General features: G+C 34.7%; 1 protein-coding gene and 1 long non-coding RNA gene across 2 annotated transcripts; one reads left to right on the top strand and one right to left on the bottom strand.

Moving 5' to 3' along the window:
* Positions 1 to 2,017: 2,017 nt before the first annotated feature.
* LOC127866988 (fibropellin-1-like) lies at positions 2,018 to 15,367 on the top strand. Its single transcript, XM_052407897.1, has 12 exons — positions 2,018 to 2,126; positions 3,701 to 3,814; positions 3,985 to 4,098; positions 4,377 to 4,490; positions 7,161 to 7,274; positions 8,599 to 8,712; positions 8,994 to 9,107; positions 10,405 to 10,518; positions 10,748 to 10,861; positions 11,152 to 11,328; positions 12,345 to 12,454; positions 14,864 to 15,367. The coding sequence occupies exons 1-12, from the start codon at positions 2,042 to 2,044 to the stop codon at positions 15,020 to 15,022; spliced, it is 1,443 nt and encodes a 480-aa protein (XP_052263857.1). The 5' UTR covers positions 2,018 to 2,041; the 3' UTR covers positions 15,023 to 15,367.
* LOC127866993 (uncharacterized) lies at positions 14,940 to 25,364 on the bottom strand. The gene is made up of 3 exons (XR_008043199.1): positions 25,229 to 25,364; positions 17,198 to 17,304; positions 14,940 to 15,027 (listed from the first exon to the last, which is right to left on the bottom strand). It is a non-coding gene; the product is annotated as an uncharacterized LOC127866993 (long non-coding RNA).
* Between the last annotated feature and the right edge of the window lie 63 nt (positions 25,365 to 25,427).

Genomic DNA, 25,427 nt, shown 5'->3' with positions numbered 1-25,427 from the left:
CGTCTAACGGGAAATTATATTGTCCGGAATGGCAAAAATGTAAAAATATTCATTTGTAAGCACAAAATTGAAAAGCAAATTCATTGGATACGGTGGCATATCGATTTTTTTCTATGATCACTCGTGAATTAAAATCGATATTCCACCAAATCCAACACATATTCTCTATATGTTCGGCGTTATACCGTCCTGTTTGGTTAATATCTATTTCATTGTATTACAATTGTTGATGTTCGTAAATAGCCTCATCTAAGTGCGAAAGATTCTTATATATTTCCTAAAAATAGTGTATGCTTCCTAATTGTAATTAAAGAGAAAAATTTATTTATTTAAGAAAATATAATTGTTTGATTAAATTAATATTCACGTATAAATAAAAAATATACCAGTAATGTTTATTATTTGGTTGTAGACTGTGGTACACTCACTAACCCCACCAATGGAGCAGTTTCTACAACTGGTACCCTGCAGACCTCAGTTGCTACATACACATGTAGTGCAGGCTTCAAACTAACTGGAGTTAGCACTAGAACGTGTGTGCTTGGATCAGGGTGGTCAGGCGTAGCACCGACATGTGTGGCAGGTAATCAAGGGACGAAACTTTTGTTGTCAATGTTGTTCAATAAATGCAACCTCCGCGCAGAGATTTTACTGGACCCAGCATAGCTAGATCAAATCTCTGCCTTCATAGCCAACCACGTGATGATAGCCGGGCCACGTTGTACAATAATTTCACCTTTGTTATTATTTTTTTATTAGGTAATTTATGCTTTATTATGAACCTAAACTTAAACATTATTTTCAAATTAAAATAAAATGATACTACTTTTAAAAATATAATACTTAAATAAATAAAAAAATTCTTCCAAATCTGGTTGGATTTTCTTGTGATGGCATGAAACGAAAACTCTGCGTGGAGATTGAAATTAACGTTAAAACAATTATCGTTCCTACGTACTATAGTATAATTTTACTAACACCAACAACTATTTTAAACACTCTAACACATACATATTTAGATTTGTTTGACACATGCTATGGGGACTATCCGCTGTGCTTGGTTTAAGCTAGATCGTTGGGGGTAAGTCCCACAACGGTTTTATTTTAATTTAAAGAACCGGCACCATCGTTAGTGTCAAGTGTCAAATTATACCAAAAATTAAACTAGCTTTAGGGCAATAACGTGTTTATGAAATTTGCTGCTTTTAGCATTTGACAAATCAATGTGGAACTTTTTATTATGCTGATCTCGAAAATATAAATAAACCTTGGTTGGGCTTAATACCATTAAAATGTCCTTCTTGAGAAACAAACAATTTTAATTTTAATTAATCAGCGAGCTACCAATTTCAGTGGTATTTGTAAACACATATTGATGTTTTCACTCAGTTTCTAAAGATATTATATAAACCAATCTTAACCAGTATGGTCACCAATTCTTTGAAGTTGCCGTCTGAAGGCGGTAACTTAAGCTTTAATAAATATTTTATGGTCAGTGCTGTTTTGTATGAATATAATTTTTTTGTTAAACGGAAAGTGCCCTTGCCTTGAATAAACATCTAACGGAGAGAACATTTTCCATTCTGGTTGTGTTTCATTTTTCCTTCCTTAACTCTTGCAGCCAAATATCGACTACGCACATAAAATTATCAAAACAATGTAAATGGTGTTGTCAAAGTTTTCAAGAGCAATGAATATTACTATGAAAGTATGAGAATGTCCGTCTTCAAAAAACATAAGCATTTGTTAATAAACATTTCATTTTATATTGTTTTCCTAGGCATGGTAGGAGATTCCTGTGCAACAGTTACCAACTTATGTGTGAACCTGATCAACGCACCATGTACAGGAGGCACCTGCACCTGTCTCCTTGGATACACACAGAGCACTGACACTGAATGCGTGGGTGAGTTTGGCTTTTACTATCATTTTTCTTAATGTTTGCATTCACTTTTTTTACTGTTTAAGCAACATTAACCAATCTGATTGAGTAATTTCGATTTACTCTTCAGAAATAAACGAATGTGGCTCTTCTCCCTGCATGAACGGAGGCTCGTGTACCAACGGCATAGCAAAGTTCACGTGCAGGTGTCCTACTGGATTTAATGGAACAAGATGCGAAATAAGTAAGACAACATTCGTGTATTTGGTTATAAGATATTTTTATGTTTGTCTGGCGACCGACTGGCTGAACGGAACATTTTTGTTTTGCAGATGGAGCAGTTTGTAGTGGAATTTTTTTTTTAAGACGGTCTGTAATCGTTATACTGTGAACTCATTTAATTTGATTTGCATTAAAAGTTCGTGATTCCGCAAAAATGGGGATATTCGTTGGATTTCAAATGCGTGGATTATTTTTGGTAATGCCTGATTAAATCTGTGGAATAAAAAATTCGTTGAACATTTGATATTGTAGTTAAGCTTTCTCACGAAGATCTACGAAATTAAGACTCCGACGAATAATATTTCTTCCATAGTCTAGCTCATGTACGTTTGTACACAACCAACCGTTCAATTGCATGTGCAGAAAGCTTCGAATTTCCTTTAGGCCAATCGCCCATGCAAGAACGTGACTTTCAACTCGATACTCGACAGAAATCATAACACTTCGATAAAGAATTTTCTCAAACCGAAAAAACAAAAAACGAATACAATATTTATTTAATTTAAAATTGTACGCAACAACGTCCACACAAATTAAAAAATCCCTTTCAAGAACTCGAATACATATAATAAAAAGTGTACGCTGCGTTGTAAGCGTAAAACAAATTAACTACAGTACTGACTTCCATGCTGTGTGAATAAATATTGTACAACAAGTGATGTGTTTAACAAATGAGTTTCTATTTGCACTATTCACTAAACGATGGCAAGCAAGTAGGGTGGAATATGTAGATTCGTTGAAATATTTACTTATACTTATAAATAATGGAATTCGTATCCTTATAGATGTACGCATTAAGGTTCTACTAAACCGATCACTATTTTGAAAACGCCTGACTCGGTTGCGAACTTAGGATAAATAATTCTTAACTTAAGCAGATTAAGACAAAATTTATAGGAATTAAATCAATAAATACACTTTTAAAACATGTTTAATTGTATTATACATTTTTTTGTTTGTACATTGTCGACGTGGCTATAACATGGGTTAATAAACTGATTGTGTTATCTAGTTTTGAGTAGAAAAGTACACTCTGTGTATCAACATACAACAGCGTGGTCATTTTACTTGTTTTAAACAAAAGAAATCCATGCCTCCGCGAGTTTCATATAATTCATTACTTGAATACAGAAAGAAGTTTTGTACAATTTAAAACTTATTCGTCTTATATATATTTTGGAGTTGAATAACATTTGTCCAGTAAGTAAGAAGTTTACAATTCGCTTGTAATTTTCCATATTTTTCATAATTAATGTAGCGTTTGGTCGAACGTTCAAGATTAATTACCTGCCTGAAAAAGTTCACTTGGAATCCATCTAATATCCCGTTTCTGTATGTGCTTGAATATATTAACACAAATAAGCGACACTTTGCAAAAGCAAAAACAATTGTTTGAGCCTATTCCAAAAATATTTTCCTTGTATTTGTCCATGCCACTGCGCTCTTATTACCTGAAAGTGTATATAGGCCAAAAACAATTATCTTTATTAACATCAGGTTTGTACCATATAATTATTTGTTTCAAACTTATCGTAGATCCAAACGACTGCATGTCAAACCCCTGTCAGAATGGTGGCGCGTGCACTGACGGACTTGCCACTTACACGTGCAACTGTTTGTCTGGTTACACGGGAGCTACATGTGCTACAAGTGAGACAACTTTGTAATGTTTCAACAGAAAAAAAACATACCCCGGTACTCGTATGGCAAAAGTATGACAATAATGACTCAGGTTTAATACTTTAAGAGTATTATTGAATGGCATGTTTTGCATACTACAAGGGCATCTGTATATGATACTTTTCCTTTTTTAATGTAAGACATTGACGACTGCGGATCTAACCCGTGCCGAAACGGAGGAATCTGTGCAGACGGAATTGCCAAACATACTTGCTCGTGTGCCGTGGGTTACACAGGAACGAACTGTGAAACAAGTGAGTTATCATTATAAAGATATTTTTTTATATTGTTTGCTAGGGATTTTGATTTTGATGATGGTCATTTTGTTTATCATATAACTATCATTTAGTAAAATAGTTTGTGTACGTCCATTAAACGTTAAGATTTGTAATCCATAATTGTAAACGTGACATTAGTGGTGTTTAAGTTATGTAATTATGTTATCTAACACAAGTGTATGTGTTCGATCTTGTTTCACGTTTAGTGAAGTGATTTTAATAATTTTGCAGGGCTACTGTGTATTTCTATTCAGATATCGACGAATGTGAATACAATGCGTGCAAAAATGGCGCAACATGCCAGGACAAAGTTGCCGGTTACACGTGTTCTTGTGCAGCGGGCTTTACAGGCGCCTTTTGTGAGACAGGTAGTTTGACATATGTTTTATTTGTTCAGTTTAGCACAATTGATGAAAGACACATGCTCGTGTACGTATCATGTCAATACAAAACACGGTATAGCGATATTAATTACTGAACGTCTTAACAACAGAAAGTATAATGATCTTTTATAATGATCACGATGGTAAGATTAAAGTCAAATACTTACCGATATTGTACTCAAACAATAATTTATGCGTTATATTTAAACAAGCAACATAACACTCCTCAATAAGAAAAATGTTTAAAATTTATATTTGTTATGTATAATCATCAGTCGAAATCGGTGGAAATAAAATATTGTTACGCCATCAATAAGAGAGCCAAATTGTTTAAACTTCCTCATTGACTTATACGCCTGCGTGGCCCAGTGATACATTAAGTGATACTAGTAATGTGTTTGCTTTTCCTTGGAGACGTCATGTGTAGGCACTTTTTGGATCTGTTTCCTTGTTATTGTATTTTTTTGAAAAATAATTATGTCAAACATTACAATGTTTTAACTAAACTAATATGATGCCATTTTAAAAAGTATGAGAATCTTCCTTACAAATTTACTCGAAAAGTGGTCGTCAAAATAATGTGCATCTGGTTGTCGGATAAATTTTCCTATGGAAATTTCCAATTACCAATACTTGCTGGTTTACTCATTGATAGATATAAACGAATGCACTAGCAACCCATGTCGGAATGGAGCCATATGTGTTGATGCTGTAAATGCTTTCACTTGCACCTGCTTGGATGGATTCAGTGGACAGTTTTGTCAAATCGGTATGTATCAACCGCACAATGGGTAACATACATGATATGTAGTCAAAGAATGGTTTTTAACAGGGTCATAATTATTTTCGAAAACAGATCGTATCCATAAGTTTACATCAACCATACGATTTGAAAATTAAAATTACTGTTGCACGATGTCTCTCTGTACTAATTTACTACCTTTATATTAAATCCGGGAGCATTTTTATGTATACATTATTTTTTGAATCCTAGACAATTTCTTTGATAGTTGTTATTACTTCCAACGGTGAACAAATCCCTTTAATTATCAAATGTAAAATAATACGTTTTATGTAGCCATTTCAAATACATGTACACTACTAGAATAATAGCCGCACGTGATCAATCGAAGACAGCGTTTCGAATATTTTTTTTAAATAAGATTGAATATATGCGCGTTTATAGCCTTTCATCAACACGGTAATATGTTGAATCACCAAAAACAATGGCGAATGTTGCTACGATTCGGCCATGTCTTTAACTTCTTTTTGCGTGGTTAATGAGTAGATCACAACGCCTTATTTTATTTTTGTCGATATGAAGATACGAGCGTGTCTTATTAATCATTTAAAAATGACGGTTATTAAACGCATACGATAACATACATGTACATAAACAATGCAATTGTATCAATAACTAATTTGAAATATGGGGCGTGATTTAAAAAATCTTAAATTATTTCTGGTATATCAAATGTAGCGAACATGTATTTGTTCTATCAAAACTGTTCAACATTTGCTAAACCTGCGACACAAGTAGGTCACTGACTCCCCGCCGCATGCATATTTGATTACTAGGTCGTTACATGTGGCGCCATTCATATCTCATTTTCATTACATATTAACTGAACAAATGGTCCATCAGATGAATGTACATGAGGATGGCGAATAAATTTTAAATGTAATAAAATGCACGCATTTATCCGAAACTTGAGTTGACTTCCATAAAGTCAATTAGTTGTAGGATAAAAAAACGACACGTTACTTAAATCAAATCAATGAAACTGAAACACGTGTGGTTAGCGTGTGGCTATGATATTAATTAGTGAAAACATAATTTTGAATTATAAATAATCAAATTATAACGAACAATCAACTTTTCTGAAAAAACAAACAATTCACTATAAAATATTTTTAAGATCTTGGTCTTATTCAACGCAGAAATAAATATCCTTTCTGGATATGTAATCGGCACTTTGTCTAATTGTCTTGCATGACTATTTCCAAAATTCTAATTTTTTATTAGAATATTTTCAAATACCAAACAATATATTGGACCACTTCCAAATCCTTCATTGTTCCTCATTGATAGATGTAAATGAGTGCACAAACCACTCCTGCAAGAATGGATCAATATGTGTTGATGCTGTGAATTCTTACACTTGCACCTGCATTGATGGATTCAGTGGACAGTTTTGTCAAATAGGTAGGTATCAGCATTACAATAAATAGCATAAATGCGCCGTTTATTATTCGAAAGATGGTCCTTTTTAACAGGGTCATTGTTATTACCAAAAACAGATTGTATCCATAAATATAAATCAGACATACTAAGTCGCAATTAAAATGGGCTTCATTTTGTCATTCAACTGCAACGTCAATGCTTATGGTTCAGTATATATAAAATTTCATGAAAATATTTCTGTATTCAACAACAACTTTGTGTAATGCATTCGACATCATTATTTGAAGATAATTATGTCAAACATTACAATGTTTTAACTAAACTAATATGATGCCATTTTAAAAAGTATGAGAATCTTCCTTACAAATTTACTCGAAAAGTGGTCGTCAAATAATGTTCATCTGGTTGTCGGATAAATTTTCCTATGGAAATTTCCAATTACCAATACTTGCTGGTTTACTCATTGATAGATATAAACGAATGCACTAGCAACCCATGTCGGAATGGAGCCATATGTGTTGATGCTGTAAATGCTTTCACTTGCACCTGCTTGGATGGATTCAGTGGACAGTTTTGTCAAATCGGTATGTATCAACCGCACAATGGGTAACATACATGATATGTAGTCAAAGAATGGTTTTTAACAGGGTCATAATTATTTTCGAAAACAGATCGTATCCATAAGTTTACATCAACCATACGATTTGAAAATTAAAATTACTGTTGCACGATGTCTCTCTGTACTAATTTACTACCTTTATATTAAATCCGGAAGCATTTTTATGTATACATTATTTTTTGAATCCAAGACAATTTCTTTGAAAGTTGTTATTACTTCCAACGGTGAACAAATCCCTTTAATTATCAAATGTAAAATAATACGTTTTATGTAGCCATTTCAAATACATGTACACTACTAGAATAATAGCCGCACGTGATCAATCGAAGACAGCGTTTCGAATATTTTTTTAAAAATAAGATTGAATATATGCGCGTTTATAGCCTTTCATCAACACGGTAATATGTTGAATCATCAAAAACAATGGCGAATGTTGCTACGATTCGGCCATGTCTTTAACTTCTTTTTGCGTGGTTAATGAGTAGATCACAACGCCTTATTTTATTTTTGTCGATATGAAGATACGAGCGTGTCTTATTAATCATTTAAAAATGACGGTTATTAAACGCATACGATAACATACATGTACATAAACAATGCAATTGTATCAATAACTAATTTGAAATATGGGGCGTGATTTAAAAAATCTTAAATTATTTCTGGTATATCAAATGTAGCGAACATGTATTTGTTCTATCAAAACTGTTCAACATTTGCTAAACCTGCGACACAAGTAGGTCACTGACTCCCCGCCGCATGCATATTTGATTACTAGGTCGTTACATGTGGCGCCATTCATATCTCATTTTCATTACATATTAACTGAACAAATGGTCCATCAGATGAATGTACATGAGGATGGCGAATAAACTTTAAATGTAATAAAATGCACGCATTTATCCGAAACTTGAGTTGACTTCCATAAAGTCAATTAGTTGTAGGATAAAAAAACGACACGTTACTTAAATCAAATCAATGAAACTGAAACACGTGTGGTTAGCGTGTGGCTATGATATTAATTAGTGAAAACATCATTTTGAATGATAAATAATCAAATTATAACGAACAATCAACTTTTCTGAAAAAACAAACAATTCACTATAAAATATTTTTAAGATCTTGGTCTTATTCAACGCAGAAATAAATATCCTTTCTGGATATGTAATCGGCACTTTGTCTAATTGTCTTGCATGACTATTTCCAAAATTCTAATTTTTTATTAGAATATTTTCAAATACCAAACAATATATTGGACCACTTCCAAATCCTTCATTGTTCCTCATTGATAGATGTAAATGAGTGCGCAAACCACTCCTGCAAGAATGGATCAACATGTGTTGATGCTGTGAATTCTTACACTTGCACCTGCATTGATGGATTCAGTGGACAGTTTTGTCAAATAGGTAGGTATCAGCATTACAATAAATAGCATAAATGCGCCGTTTATTATTCGAAAGATGGTCCTTTTTAACAGGGTCATTGTTATTACCAAAAACAGATTGTATCCATAAATATAAATCAGACATACTAAGTCGCAATTAAAATGGGCTTCATTTTGTCATTCAACTGCAACGTCAATGCTTATGGTTCAGTATATATAAAATTTCATGAAAATATTTCTGTATTCAACAACAACTTTGTGTAATGCATTCGACATCATTATTTGAAGAAGATTACGTTCTAGATATCAACAACTGCATTAATCATTCCTGCCAGAATGGCGCAACATGCTTAGATGGCATCGCAAAGTACACGTGCGAATGTACGCCTGGTTTCAGCGGAACATTGTGCCAATATAGTAAGTTGTACACAAGTTATTGAGAAATATTTTGAAATAATAGTATAACAAGTACCTTCCTAAAAACCTATCAACCTTCCAACCTACGCACCTACCCCCATACCAATCCCTAAAAAAACACCCACCCAAACCCATCCACCGACAAACAACCAATACGGAAATCCATACAATGCAACCTACCACACACCTACCGACCCAACCATCCGCCCGCCCGCCCGAAACCAGATCACCCGCCCGAAAAACCGCCCGACCACCCGCCCGCTCGAAGCCCGACCAACAAACCCGACCACCGAAAACCCATCCCGAAACTCAAACCCACCGAAACCCATACACCCACCCACTGAAACCCATGCACCCACCCACCAAAACCCATACACCCTCCCACCGAAACCCATACACCCACCCACCGAAACCCATACACCCACCCACCGAAACCCATACACCCACCCACTGAAACCCATACACCCACCCACCGAAACCCATACACCCACCCACCGAAAACCATACACCTACCCACCGAAACCCATACTGCCACCCACCGAAACCCATACACCCACCCACCGAAACCGATACACCCACCCACCGAAACCCATACACCCACCCACCGAAACCCATACACCCACCCACCGAAACCTATACACCCACCCACCGAAACCCATACACCACCCACCGAAACCCATACACCACCCACCGAAACCCATACACCCACCCACCGAAACCCATTCACCCACCCAACGAAACCCATACACCCACCCACCGAAACCCATACACCCACCCACCGAAACCCAAACACCCACCCACCGAAAACCATACACCGAAACCCACCCACTCATCGAAACCCAATAGCCACCCATACATCAACCAACCAACCCACCCAACCACCCATCCACCTAAAAACACCCACCCAAACACACCCACCCACCCGCCGAAACCCATCCAAACACCCAGCCTACGAAACCCACCCACCCAAAACAGCCCACCCAACCACCAAAACAAATCAAAGCATCCAGCTACCGAAAACCTAAACCAACCCACCAAAACCCACCCACGGAAACACTAATCACCAACATACCTGCCTGTTTGCTTGTCTGTATGCCTGCTTGCCTGCATGCCTAACTAGCTGCTTGCTTGCCGGCCGGCCAGCAATCATGGCGGCCTGCCTGCCTGTCTGCCTGTCTTCCTGTCCACTTGCCCACCTACACACCAAACCACCCACCCACTCAGACCAACCCACCCTTGTGAAACAATAATGTATGACAAGGTATATACTTATTATCATATTTTCCAATATTTTCAGCTGTGAATGCATGCACATCTAATCCTTGCAGAAATGGCGGAACATGTAATTACTCATGCGGTAAATATACGTGTGACTGTACACCTGGATATACTGGAACCACCTGCGCATCAGGTATAATAAAGTATAATAAAGTGATTTTGAATATCTACTATATTTGCGATTACGACACAATCTTTATGAAAGAAAAAATAGTGAATGCATTTAATGTCTATGTTACAGCTCAGACATTATATTTAACTTAACTTGGCACGTGTACATTTTCCATGTAGTTAGGGAATTTAATTATTCGTGTTTTACAAGCAAATTTTATTATATGGTGCATTTATATAAATTTATTCAGACGTTAACGGGTGCTCCAGTGTCACGTGTCAGAACGGAGGCAAATGTGTGGACGGTCTGAACTCGTACACATGTCTGTGTGAGCAGGGATTCGATGGAAGACACTGCGAAAATGGTAGAATTCAAAATACGTGAATTTATTATATAGGAAAATACTGCCAAATCGGAAAAACAAATACAATGAACTAATTGATTGCAGTGTCCAGTGTAATTGATTGCCAATGCCTCTTGCTTTCGTGACAAATTAATTAATTTAGTAATTTGTATAATTATTTTACGTAGTCTTCTAGACTATGTTTTATAATTGCAGCCACATCAATAACTAATGTGTTATTAATTGGTTCATCATCTAAATGCAATATTTGAAAACATATCCACTGTAGCAAAAATCCGCGTGTATTACAGGCGCATGCCCTGTGCTACCCGACATTCCACACGGACACGTGGACATGTCATCGGGGCGGCATGTGGGTTCCATAGCCATGTATTCCTGTAACAACAACTACGCACTCGTGGGCCTTTCAGTTAGGTCATGCGAAACCAACGGGATGTGGAAAGGAGCAATACCTGAATGTGTATACGGTACAAATATGTGTTATTATATGTATAGTCTTGTCTATCATTTGAGTCAAATTATTTTATTAAAAACGTGCTTGCCGTCTTTGCACATAATTTGCATAATTTGCCTATAATAGACAACATTGTAGATATTTTTACACATTTTTTGAAACCGAGGGTAGTGCTCACTCTACCCGGTGGCAAAAGCTTAACTTGTCAAAATCGAACAGTTAATTAAGATACTTACACATTTTTAAAACAGAAGGTACACATCGATTCAGCTACATGTATCAACATCCGTCGGGTAACATCACATACTAAAATAGAATGCACATCACAAAGTCTTCAGCTTGATCAAAGTCAAGCATTGTGTACTTACCAAACTAAGAAACATAATTATAATGATGTCGGCTCAGGATTTTCGAGGCCTAATATTCGATTAGAAAATTTAAAATTTCGAGATTGTTTTGGAAATTCAATTGTAAGGATTTTTATATAAACAACCACACAGTAAAAAAGGTGCACGCCTATTGAAATTAATTCCTTGAGCATTTTATTGAGTTAATTCAATTACAAATTTATTTTTTTAAATAGTGTTTGATCAGTATTTCGGTGACATCGATAAAAAAGAAAGAATTTAAGAGTTCGTACCATTTTCCTTACCAAATTATATGTTTTGGACATCTTTATATCTTTTCTTACTAATGCTGGGTCAGTATGTATATTGGCTGAGCAAAACTGTGTTAATTACGTTCAATTGTTCCGGGAGAGTTAGAGAAGTCACCCGATTCTAAAAAGCTGCCAGACACTTCGTGTTGCGGCCAAATGTTTCTCGCACCCGGATCCCGAATCTGTTTGCAGTAGCGGTTCTCTTTTTTTTCACAGATGACGGCAAGCTTAACCGTGTTAAAATTTCTTCAAATCGTTAAGTACACATAGACACTTACAAAATATTCTCTATTTAAACCGATCATTTACAATTGCATTGGTTAAAACCACTAAAAGTTTGTACAACAATCATGTCTTGCCTGTGTTTTCAGTGTTTACGACTGGTCTGGTGTGGGTCGCCCTCGGCGAGTTTGGACTACTTATCGTTGCAACCAGCGCTTTCTGCATTTGGAAAAGGCATAGGAAATTCTGTTTGAACAAGGTACATATTTTAGGAGAACATATGGGCATATGAAAACAAATATATTTTCCGATGTTTATCTTTAACGATCACGTAAATCTATTTGTCATTCATTTCTAAAAGCATGTTTTAGCCTAAAGTTGATTTTAGGGTAGAGGAAACCTCTTCGTGTCGGATAAACTTGTGCTATTCATGCCTACAAGCCGTCTTCCTTCTCCTACATGCATATAACGGACTACTTGTGCTATTCATGCCTACAAGCCGTCTTCCTTCTCCTACATGCATATAACGGACTACTTGTGCTATTCATGCCTACAAGCCGTCTTCCTTCTCCTACATGCATATAACGGACTACTTGTGCTATTCATGCCTACAAGCCGTCTTCCTTCTCCTACATGCATATAACGGACTACTTGTGTGGTCATTCATTTCCGGTTAAACATCAAATGCAGTTAAGACTCAAAGGCTCGTTAAAATATAACAACATCCTTATTCCTTTTTTTAAATCAGACAAAATACATATATTGGCTGTTTATATTTTACAAATTAATGTACATTGTAAGTAAGCCTTATGTTATTAATCCATAACAGCGTTTCCTTTTATCGTTTCATTGATTGCAAAACACATGGCCCGATTTGCACGCGCTTACCAGCTGAAGTAATCACTTGATTGCATCATTTAATTCAATAACGGTATGTTGGAACGCATTTGTATTTATATATAAGGTATTACAATTTGAAATGGATACAATCATCTAATGTGAATTAAAGTATTGGACTACTTGGTTCGAATGAAACAAATGACGGTTTGAAAACAGTGTCAGTTATCTAAAAGAGTATTATATCTAATAATATTTGTGCATTGTCCCGAAACTTTTCACGGGAAATTGACGTTCAATTCAAATGGTAATTTATTTGATGAATTAGGATTTTCTGTGTTAGTTGATCAAAGAAGGTCTAACCACAAAGCGTTGCCTGTTTGCAATTATTTTAAAATGGAATACACGGATTTCGTGTGCTGATTTTCAACTCACAATTAAATTAAACAAAACATAAAGCAAATAAACATAATGATTGTCACCCGTGGCATTACTTTGGTCAGTAGAGCAAGACCATGTATATGTTCGACTTTATATGCGAGGTTCTAAAAAGTGTGTCAACAGAACAGTTTAAGAAGGTAGTGTATTTACTCAAATAAACAATATCGGCGGGGACAAATACTGCATTATGCTTTACGTAGTGATACACATAATGAAAGTTGAACATTGTAACCATTTGTTTGTTTAGTGTTTTTCTTTGGTAAAACAAGAGTTTTAGTCGGAACAAAACCGTGGGTGTTCAACTTGAGTGTTCAACTTTTCAACTTTAAAGGCTGATTAAATTTGAATAGAAGCATATAACGATATTTTGTCTTGTTAGCTTTTCTACTCTGCTTTTATATAGAATTCTTAAAATAACATAAAAACTGAAAAAGCAACGAATATTTCGCAAAATATTTTATGAAATAAAGTTAACCGCAAAACATCAGTGTTCCTTATAGCAAAAGCCTAAATTTCAACGCTAGATATGGCATGGTAACATGTATTTAACGAAATACAAAATGCTGGTTTTTTGTGTTGCACAATATATTTTAATTTCACGCAACGATATCTACTCATAAGACATACGAACACTAACATGGTAAATGAACATGTGTTGAATATATTGTCCCACACAAAAACAAATAAGAGCATTTTGTATCTTATTAAATCTATGTTAGTTCAAGACCAGATATAGAATTTACATTTTAACTATTGCTATATGGAACATTAATATTTTATGTGTTTTCTTAATTTTTCGAAATATTGTACGAAATATTCGTTGATGTTTGTGTGTTTATGGGCTTTTAAGGATGATTTCGTTTGGCATAGCCAGGAAAGATTACGCACAATTGTAATACTACTACGCAGAGTAAATTTCAGTTATTTTAATATTGTTTTGATTATTGTATTTAACAATTGAATTATATAATTTTGTTTCAGCTTAAAATACTTTTTTTTCAAATCGTTGGATAATTGAAATATAAACAATTAAACAGACACAAAATATTTTCTATTTAGTTACGATTTGGAGCATGCTTTTTAATCAAGTATCTTAAAATAATAGAACGCCAAAAAATTATGAGAGAAAGACATATTTGTTTGTAAAGGCGTTACAAACAACAGAAATCGAAAACGTCATTGTATATATTTTTTATTTTGCTTATTTTTTTACAAAAATAAAGGGACACTTTTGGACTTTTGCACAAAATAAAATAATTTTACTTTTCAGAATACTCAAATGAGTAACCTATTTTTGATTGCAAGCAAATATTAATAGATAGATGCAAAGCAACATGTACACACAAGCAAATATACAAGACGTAAAAATAAATGTAGGTCTAAATTACAGCCGTCAACTAAAATCGCTGGAGTCAACATCAGAAAAAGCAATGCGTATGATTGTCTGAATGAAGGTGAAGCGTCGGGCACACAGGAATACGTCTCCATGAGTCACGTGGGAACGGAAGTGGCTCGTGGACAGGTGGACACCGCTCTCTCAAACATTTGAAGAGTCTGACAAGAAAACCGTTGTTGCGTTAGTTTATTTCGCCATCAAGTTGAATGACAAATAACAATCAGACGAACATCGTTGCTCCGCATTTATGTCTTATCAATGTCGTTTTACAACGCTTTGAAATTATTCGATAGAGTTATTCGATCTTGTTATATAATTTGCAATTGAAATATTAAATAATATGTGTATTGTATATATTAATTGAATCCAATGTTCAACTGTGCCCCGCCCTGTTCCTACTGATGTTTAATACAAACACTTGTACAACCGTCCGTTGGAGTTTTGAGTCGCAGGTCACTCAAAAAGTGCCGCTGGTACTAAATAAAACATACTAACTATTATGTTGTCTTAAGAATCTTTACAGTTTGTTTCGGAGGTTCGGAGGAATGTTCCCTTTTGAGCAGAATAAAAATGACATATTGATACCCCGCAATTATAATGGCGAAGGTCATATAGTTTTACCCCTGGCTGTCTGCGTGCGTGCGTGAGATTCGAAATCCATGGACGTAAATTATCATCATATCAAGAGAACGTGTCGCGTGGAACACCATGCCGCTAGCTTTAAGGTCAATGTCATAGGGGACGCTTGGAGTTTTTGAATATTTGTAATAGTGATAACAGATGTTCATGTCACTGTCAGCTGTAATGCACTCTCAAATTTCAATAGGACATTTTATATGCACTAACCTTTGTGCTTGTGTAAAGGTCATTTTCATATGTTTGAAATAGTGCTTTATTCGTAGCAACAATTACAAAGGCCTGGTACATGCATGCTTTATTAACTGTTCCCATGATGTCCTTCATACATCACTTGTTTCTGTGTCTAGAGACATGTAGCGGGATCATCCGTATCCTTCGGACTAGTTTCTAGTTTTACTTGTTTTTACTTGTTTTTACAAAGTATTGCTGCTACAGTGATGACACTTTACAAACATTGACCATCATGTTATGCGTTCCTCTACAGTTTTCAACATAACCGGAGTCATTGCAAATTAAGCAGCAAATTATTAAATAAAAATGTGCGCGCGCAGGTAAAACAGTATTGCTGCAAGATTAATGAAACTTTCATAGCTTTTATGTTCATGATTATGGACTTTGAGAAAAGACACATTAGCAGTTTCCATTAAGACGATATATTAAATGTCGACATATTTATACATTTGGTATTTGGGTCGCATCTATGGTTTCGTAATAACATCTGCAACTTATTGTGAACATAAAAAATACATTGTTATTCTTTAACCTATTACAAGAGAGTGAATCGCACTATTGTACACAAATATTTTCATTTCACTAACAACGATGTTTTATGTACATGTCTAAGAAATGTAAAAAAGAATAGTCTTAATTTATTTTAACAAATAGAGCAAACGTGTTCAATTGTACGGTGCAGACGATTGTTTAATGCACTGAAACTAGATTTCGAATGAAAAAATGCTAATATAAATAATAAAAATGTTGAAAATAGTGAACTTAGCATTTTTAAATACTGACCGCTCGTCACATATTGCCGAGTTTTAAACTATTCCATATCTTCAAAGGTATTGATTTAACAAAGAATATAACGACTGTATCATCTATATACACACACATGTGAAGTTGATCCGAATTAGGTAAATAATAATAATAATAATAATAATAATAATAATAATAATAATAATAATAATAACAATAATAATAATAATAATAATAATAATAATAATAATAATAATATAAGAAATCACTTCGTATGGGTTAAAATAAAATATTCATACCGGCTTAGCTCATCAGGGCTTATAAATATATATAATATAATGTCAAATTTTATACATTTAAAATTGGCGTTAATAAATTAATAAATTCAAATGCCCAGTTCCAGTATATACATCTACATTTTTAATTGCGTTTATACTAAGACATAAACAGGAAATCACATATTTTGTTTACTATTTGTTTATTTAAACACGGAGAAGGACTTGCCTTTGTTATAAAACAACAATAGACGTCCTCGGCATTTCATATAAAAAGTTTCCCATGTCAGAAGACCTGTGACGTAGTCTTCCGCCCGATTAGCAATTATATGAGCCGGCATACATTCATCATATTCATATCTGATCAGTGTGCGCAACCTCAAATAAGTAAACTTATTTTATTCAACAATTTTCAACTGTGCGTCTTGTGTAGATTAACCTGAATCATGGGCGAAACCTTTTTCGTGGCCGATAAATATACCGTGATGTATTTGTAGACAGCAGACTGTACCTTGAACCGCAACATGATCTCACGCTTTCAATTGCCTGCAATAGACAATGACAATTCAATCTTTTATAACAATATTAAATGGTTGTATCGCATGAAAATCGAGTATATACACATACACCTCAAATAGTAATACATCATAGTTTTTGAAAATGAAAAAGAATGATTTAAAATTATAAAAACTGTTACTCTTGAAATAAAGGACATGAACGACTGCTCCTCGGTTACACATACAATGCCACAGTTAAAATAACATCAAAGCTGGGGTCGTCACATTCGAACGGTCAAAGCAAAGCACTCAAGAGGTTGAACAAGTCGTATACTAACAACCCTGTGCTATAATTTGATGGATATTAATTAAATATTGACGTTGATAACACTAGTGAAAACTCGAGTTTTGGGATAAAGTTTAACAACACTGTTAACCTTATGTGTAAATTGTGAAGGGTCAATTGTTCAATATTCTGACAGTACATTTTCTTAGATTTTGGACTGTTACATAATGTTATGTGACAAGCGCAATATTAGTGCTTTAGCTTTAAAATGAATATTACGATAATGAAAAAAAAACGTGGGTTTGTTCAAACAGATATTTGTGATATTGAATCTTGCATACATGCTCGTCGCCAATTACTAAGGAATCGTAGAATACCATTATGTTTTAAAACATAGTCCTTTGCCCACAATATTCCCCCGATGGAAACACGTTTTGTAGGCATTTAATTTGGAACATATAATACAGGAAGTGATTGCAATTTCGGTGCAAGTGCATTTTGTGCTTTAAATACATGAATAAAGATCATCTAAATTAATGTTAATGTGCTCACCTGAGAACTTAGTGCTCAAGTGGAGCTGTTGTTTTAGCAAATTACCACTCCAGAGGCCACGCGTTTTATCCATTATGTATGAAACTGAGTCAAACTGTTCATCTTGACAATACATAGGTAAAATTTGAAATTAGGTCAATTACATCCACAAATCTGGCCACATAGTGCTAATCTTGATAAAAGTGTTTCCAATGTATGGCCACATTTATATCTCAGTTTTAATGAACTTTGTCTAAAATTTAAATTTACATCTAGGCGAGTTTGATTCTGGGTCATTTGCATAACCAACTAAATCACATGGTAAGATCTCAGAAAAAAACTTAAAACTACTCTAGAAGCCACATGTATGACAAAATCTCGATGAAACTTTGACATAATGTTTGACAATATCTAGACTAAATTTGGGTCACATGTGTCCAAAACCTAGGTCATCAGGTCATATCTTAGGAAACCCATATTACCACTGGAAGCTATATTTATGACTCGTTCTTAAAGAAACTATGTGCGATTTCTTTTTCTTGACAATATCAAGGCAATCTTTTAATCTGGGTCAAGTGGATCCAAATATTATGTTGCTAGTTCAAGTCTTCGATAATTGTGTACTTAGAACTCGGTTGAGCACTTAACACCTTTTCCCTCTTCGTCTTTCATACTGTTAAGTATGTGTATCATATGTATTATTGTCTTTTAAAATGAATTTATTTGTAAATAATATTCTGTATTATATTATGTATATAAGTGTATCATGTATTATATTATGTATATAAGTGTATCATGCTATGCAAGAATGTTCATATTTCTTTCCAACATGATGTATTGTTCCAAAGTAAGTGGTATTAATTTAGTTGCTTATTTTGTTCAAATTAAACAGTACAATAACACACATTTCCTTTTAGTTGTTAATACGTTTTGTCTAGGCGTCAAGTACATGTACGTAAGTCACTAAAAAAATTTTGACACCTTTTTATAGGTTTGACTGACACTATCCACAGCTGAAAGATAATATGACTGCAACCAGATTTAACACTAATATGAGTAAACGAAATATACTGTGTAAGGAATAAATCGACGCATTCCCCATTTCCAAGAGAACACTGCATTTGACGGCTTCTTTCTCAAACGATAATAACCAATAGCACATTCATACAAAATACGACAGTACGTCAGTAATATACTTACATTATTCTACAAGAATTTTCGCTTTATTTGAGACGCATTTATTTCAATGAACATGATATATTGTAGATCGGATGCATGTACATTTTTCACCAAACATTCGTTAGCGAACCTATATTGGCCCTAAATCCGGCTTTGATGCAGTGTCCTAGAGCTGGAAATAACTTTTGCCAATACATTTTTGAAGTCAGAAAAGAATCAGCAAAACGGACTTCGAAATGCATTGGTCGGCTACGAGATCTATCAATGAACACATGTAACTTAAAAATGTCGGTGAGGTAATCATTCTGCCTTACGTTTTGTATTTGCCTGGCCTAACATCCGTCGACAAGACATGTTATTACTATTGATACAAACGGGGACTATCAGTTTACCCCGGGTTCGTCCTTGTGTCCGTCTGAATATGGATGTAAAATAAGTAATTTACCTAAGTTCTCGAAACTTGGTATGTGAATAGAGGGCCATTTTGGAAATATGCAAGTTATCTCTTTTTGTCTTTTGAAAAAAGCATTGTGGTTGCTTTGGGTACGGAATTAATTGAAAACTAAAGCCTGGATTCTGCAATAACTCAACTCAAACATTATTTGAGTTAAGTGCATGAAACTTATTTTGTGGACAGAGTGCCATATGTACTTAAATTAAGATTTTGCCGTAATGCAAAAAGTATTGTTCTGGTAACAGATGTTATGGTTACATAAATAAATAAAAACTAAAATCTGGCTTCTACTCAATCTAAAAAAATACGTAAGCTAGGTCGATTAATCTTAACATGTATTAGGAAACCGTTTTTAAGCTGGGATGATAAAACTCAGTAAGTTAAAAGGAGGCCATATGGTGAATATGCATTTGATCGCCCAACATAAATTATGTTTTTTTTTTATATAGGAGTGAATGAATCATGCGATAACTCATTAAGTAATTAAGATTGCTATAAAGCTTGGTTGATCAAACTTTGTAGATAGAGGGCCATATCTGGAATAGGCACGTGACATCATCTGTAAGTTTCTATCCAAAAAAACAACACTGGATCTTGCCATAACTCAAACAATTATTAAACTATGTTGATAAAACTAAGTTTGTGGATAGAAGTCTGTATATGACATCTCAGTTTTTTTGTAAGACTAATGGTTGCAGGAGTAAACGAAAACTTAAATCTAGATACTTCAACAATACAATACGTACTTAAGTTTATTTAATGAACGTTTGCCCGTTGGACAGTTATCCGCAACCACTTAGGGGCATCGTGCCATTGCTAAAAGCCAAAGAAGTATGTGACGTTCGGCAACAACTTTTCCTCATGATTTCGTTGAAAATGGGGAATGGTCAAAGAGTGGTAGACATGTAAACGATTCCGCTAATGGAGGACTAGGTTTCCATGTCTTCCTTGTCATTGCCTTTCCCTTTCATTTGATTTTGTTACGGATCGAGATGAAGAATGTGTAGCTTGTAAAAAAAATCGGATTATTGAATACGTTGTAAACGTCAACAGCGCCGTAAGCACTTCGCGTATGATATATCGCAACTTCTTGCTCACCGTAAGAACGCATTCGACGTTGTAGGGACGCTAGGGAGATGCATTATAATGCAATGAGTACGCCGTAAAGGCGACGTGTGATATCAATAAAATACCAATTTTGTATTTAAGAAACATTTCCCGGCGACCACGACGCTTTGATATGTGTTTAGGACGACATGGAAGCGCTATGGTATTACCGTACGGTGTGAGTGGGGTTTAAAAATAAAATGACATATTCGTATTGTTGATCAGTACTTCGAGTGTTTTGTCGTTCTCGTCTTTCTCGCTTTATTAACACAACCATTTGTAGAAAAATTGCGATCGCTTTGGGTACCAGCTGGTGAAAGTGTATTTTGATCCGGATGTCAAAGATGTCGTAACGTGCGCATGCGCCTTGACCGGAACGAGAAGCGCTTCCAATGCCGAACGCGGTATCAATAAGCTTTCCGATCACAGCCCTAAAAAACAAACCTGAAGTAAAATCCATGCGCATACCTATCAACGGATTACATTTAAAATAAATAAAAAACAAACACTATTTGTTATACAGACACAAATACTTTTCAAAATGGAACATTTCAGCTATTAACAAAATGACTAAAAATTTGTCGAAATACCAATGATAAGTTCAAATTAAGATGCTATTTACAAAAACCTTTATTGCTGAGGTGGAAAAATTATGTGAATTATGATGTGCATGACGTTACTATGTAGAAGGTAAATCCATCTAAATTCACGTTAGACATGTCAAAAAATGTTTGGTTTTCTACAGGTGTTGGTCCAATATTTGAATCACATTAATGCGATTATTCAACGATGTGCGTTTTCCACACATTGAATTATGCATTTAATTTTATTAAGAGCGGATATAGTCATGTAAGTATTCGGGTGGACATTGAAGTAATTTTCTGCATACTATGGCAATGTTGTTTTCGATTATAAACACAAACCATCCATTCGTTGGAAGCTCATCCGCCGTTCCCGGCGACCTGTAATTGCTTCCGCCCGCTACAAAAAGCGGGAAGTACGGTACGTGTTGTTGTCGCATCCGCAAGTCTACGCAATGGTGCCGTTCGTTGCACCGTCCACGCTATCAAACAGCGACAAATGCTTCAAAATAGGTTAATATTTCGAAATTACAATGATGAAAATGATAATAAGATCTACGCTTGAACTCGCGCCATCTTTTGCACTGATCGTATTTTGGAAACATATGTGAAGAACACGACTTATTTGGCATAATGTAATCAAGCCAAAAACATAACAGTGCATAACTGTTAACTAGGAAACTCTAAAATGTTGTCTTTGTTCACAGAGAGTCATAACTTAGATGTGTGGTTTTGATATCAACATTGTGCATCTCATCTTGACAAAACTATTGTACACAACCATATAATCGTAGATAGCATGGATTATAAGCCATATAAAACAATTGATACTAGTAATTGAGTTTTTGTCCCCTTTTTCTTGAAAAATGTAATAAAATATTGACTGTTTGGCCACTAGCTATTAGGATTTTCGTTCAACAACTCATGGCAAAAATTACATGTGTTTTAATATATTTTTCTGACTTAACAGGTTAACTGGGTATTTTTTCAGATCGACTCCACATACGGTGTTGATCATTTCTTTCATTAATTGTACCTTTTCTTTCGATTTTGACATTGGCTTTCAATGTAGCTTCATCTTATTGTTTGTATGAAGCATACTCTCTGATGTTCAGTAAACATTTTGCCAAGTTGTTTTGAAAATAGTTCGTAAATAAATAAAGAAACTGCAGCTCCAAGATGCCCCACGTTAGCATCATGTTTCGACCTTTTGCATTGAAGTATAACCTCGATCTTTAAGATTTGATCTCTATGTGTCACACACCATACTGATACAGCGTAACGTTTGTAGCCAATTTATTTTATAACCGTTTGAATACATGATGAACATACAGCATGAACAATAAATATTATTGCGTGCAAATGCTATTTTTGCACACATGCGACTTTGAACTAAGACATTCATCTTACAAATAGAGCATTTGTGAAAAGTTATAAAAACATCATTGATGCACATCAAAGTTTTAGCTCGGACAATCAATGTACAATACTTTACCTTGAAATATAACCTTAACCTGTAAAGGGGCGGTCAACCAGATTGACGAACAAAGAAAAATCTAAAATACCGTCATTAAATTTGATCAATGGATCTAAAAAAATCTCCAGTAAAAATCAAGAATAACATGAAAAAAAAAAGAAAAAAAGGAACCCTGAACTGGGTTCGAACCACTTATCCCTGGAGTCCTGGAGTAAAGTCTCCCAAGTAGACCATTCGGCCATCCATACTCATACATTGAGCGTTGTATTTTATACTTTATATAAGCAATCCTCGTAGTTTCACAAAATATAACAACAACAGAACTCTCCAAATTACGTGGTGGACCTACTCAGTAAAATTGTATTTTGTAAAATTGAATATACTGAAAATATGAAAACTTAACAACTTTTTTAAGTAATGTACGTAATATACCAGTCGTGATATTTTATTCAATATAAACTATAATAATTGGTAAAACAAATACGGTATTTAAGAACTTTTCTTTTTTTGGTCAATCTGGTTGACCGCCCCTTTAAATAAACGACCGCCATCGTGCAGCCAATCGGCAAACCAAAGCTTAGATCTAGGTCCCGTCTGTTCCGGTAGGGTGATGGTCTCTTGACAGTTCATGGATTCAAAATTAGCAGAATAACGCCGTTATGATATTTGTCCTTTCTAAAACAATATATAGCTGAATAATATTGATATGTACGAATGTTAAGGATATCTTTCTTTCCGGTCTTGATAGATTATTTCCATTTTTAATCATTGCAATCTTTACATTTTAAAGCAAACATATATTGATTAAGACAAAGAGATACAATTTTATTAAGATTTTGAAGAATTTTTGTCAGAATCGTTCATTTTGTAAATGCGGATGAGTAATTTAAGGAACTTGGTCAGAATACAAAAATGTCTCTATGAAGTCTCTAGGGCTAGTGTAATACTGAGTTACCTTTTAAAAAAAGTACAACACAAGGTCAACATTTCACAAATGTGCCTCACTTTTAACCTTTTTATAAAAGTAATCCATCAATTTCGGAAGTTCTGCAAATAATGAACTGCGATTATGCAGCGCAGGTGCTTATTATTATCGCATAGAAGAAACCAATCAAGTTGCAAGCGGCGACACGCCTATATAACATCACAGTGCCACAGTGCATCATACCGGTATTATGCATGCACTCATCACGTATGTATTATTTATGAACTATAACACAACATCGATTTACGAAATAAACTGTAATTTTGAGTTTTTTGTCTTTAGAACAACGATCTCGACATCTGATGCCTACGAGTAGAATCACGATTTATATTGAAGTATCTTGCATACGTGTATGAAAATGTGAACGATTTAAGAATAGGACGTACATTTTTGAGCTCGGATTAGTGTTTTCACAGTTTATTAAATTTCAATTTAAATGCATGGTCTTTTTAAATATGTTAACAATAAACATGAAACGTTGATAATATGCTATGATGTCTTATCAATTCGTAACCATAAAAGGTCTAATTGCGTAGGCTATGCACAGTTATTTATTCAAATACATAGTACCCCGTTTGAACGATTGATCATTAATAGAGCAATCTCAACGAAGAGTTATCTTTCCTTGATTTCACATACATCCAGCTATGCTGATTCTAGTCAAATTTCTGCGCGGAGGTTGATCATATAGATCAGTTTGACCGATTTTTACCGGTTGTTCTTGTGGGCGTTGTGACCGATTTGACTATTCCTAGTCACGCGTGCACTTGATGAGCATGCGTAAAGCCTGCTGTTTAGCCGCCAAATTCAGCCTTTCGATAGACAGCTGTTCAACCGAAAAGACGTGTGCGAAGTGATTGACGAAAAAGAAATAAGTGTGCAAAGGAATGTTGGTGAAGTGTCTTTTTATATTCTCTTATTAGTCCCCTTCCGGTGAAACCGGAGAAGGACTTCGGGTTTGCACTCTGTGTATCTGTCTGTCATACTTTTCTGGATCCTGCGATAACTTAAAAGAGTTCTTCATATTTTTCCCACAGTGATCGTTAGGTAAAAAATACTCTATTATACTATATACATATATACAAGGGATACAACTGTCAAATTTTCTGCACAACATCATGGTCTGAACAATAGCAAAAAAATCGCTTCCAAAAGCAATAATTACACAAAAAAAACTGTATAACAACAGCTCAGACATTTATCTATCAGATAATAACTATGTTTATAGCAGTAAAAGTGTTTATAGTTGTGTTTGAAATGAAAGTTTCATGTAAAACGGTAAAAATTTCGAAATGCGACACAGGTGTGCACACCCACTTTGACACATTTTGTTTCATAATTTAATAATTACAGAGAAGTTGAGCAAATTTTACCTTGTTTTATTATCCATAGACACTTTATTAATCAAAGTAGACACCTTCCATAATTGCATGTAACTGCATATATGTAAAACACCGTAAATATTAAATTTGTCTACATTTCTACTATCTTCAAGGATTTGTATGCAATTTGTCAGGTAATGTTACGTGGAACGTGAACGGCTGGATTTATTACTGCAGTGGAATTTCAACC

This window comes from Dreissena polymorpha, chromosome 1 (assembly GCF_020536995.1).
Source record: "Dreissena polymorpha isolate Duluth1 chromosome 1, UMN_Dpol_1.0, whole genome shotgun sequence".
In the NCBI taxonomy this organism is placed as follows: domain Eukaryota; kingdom Metazoa; phylum Mollusca; class Bivalvia; order Myida; family Dreissenidae; genus Dreissena; species Dreissena polymorpha.
Note: the sequence above shows the minus strand (reverse complement) of the source record. Positions and strands in the feature narration are given on the sequence as shown.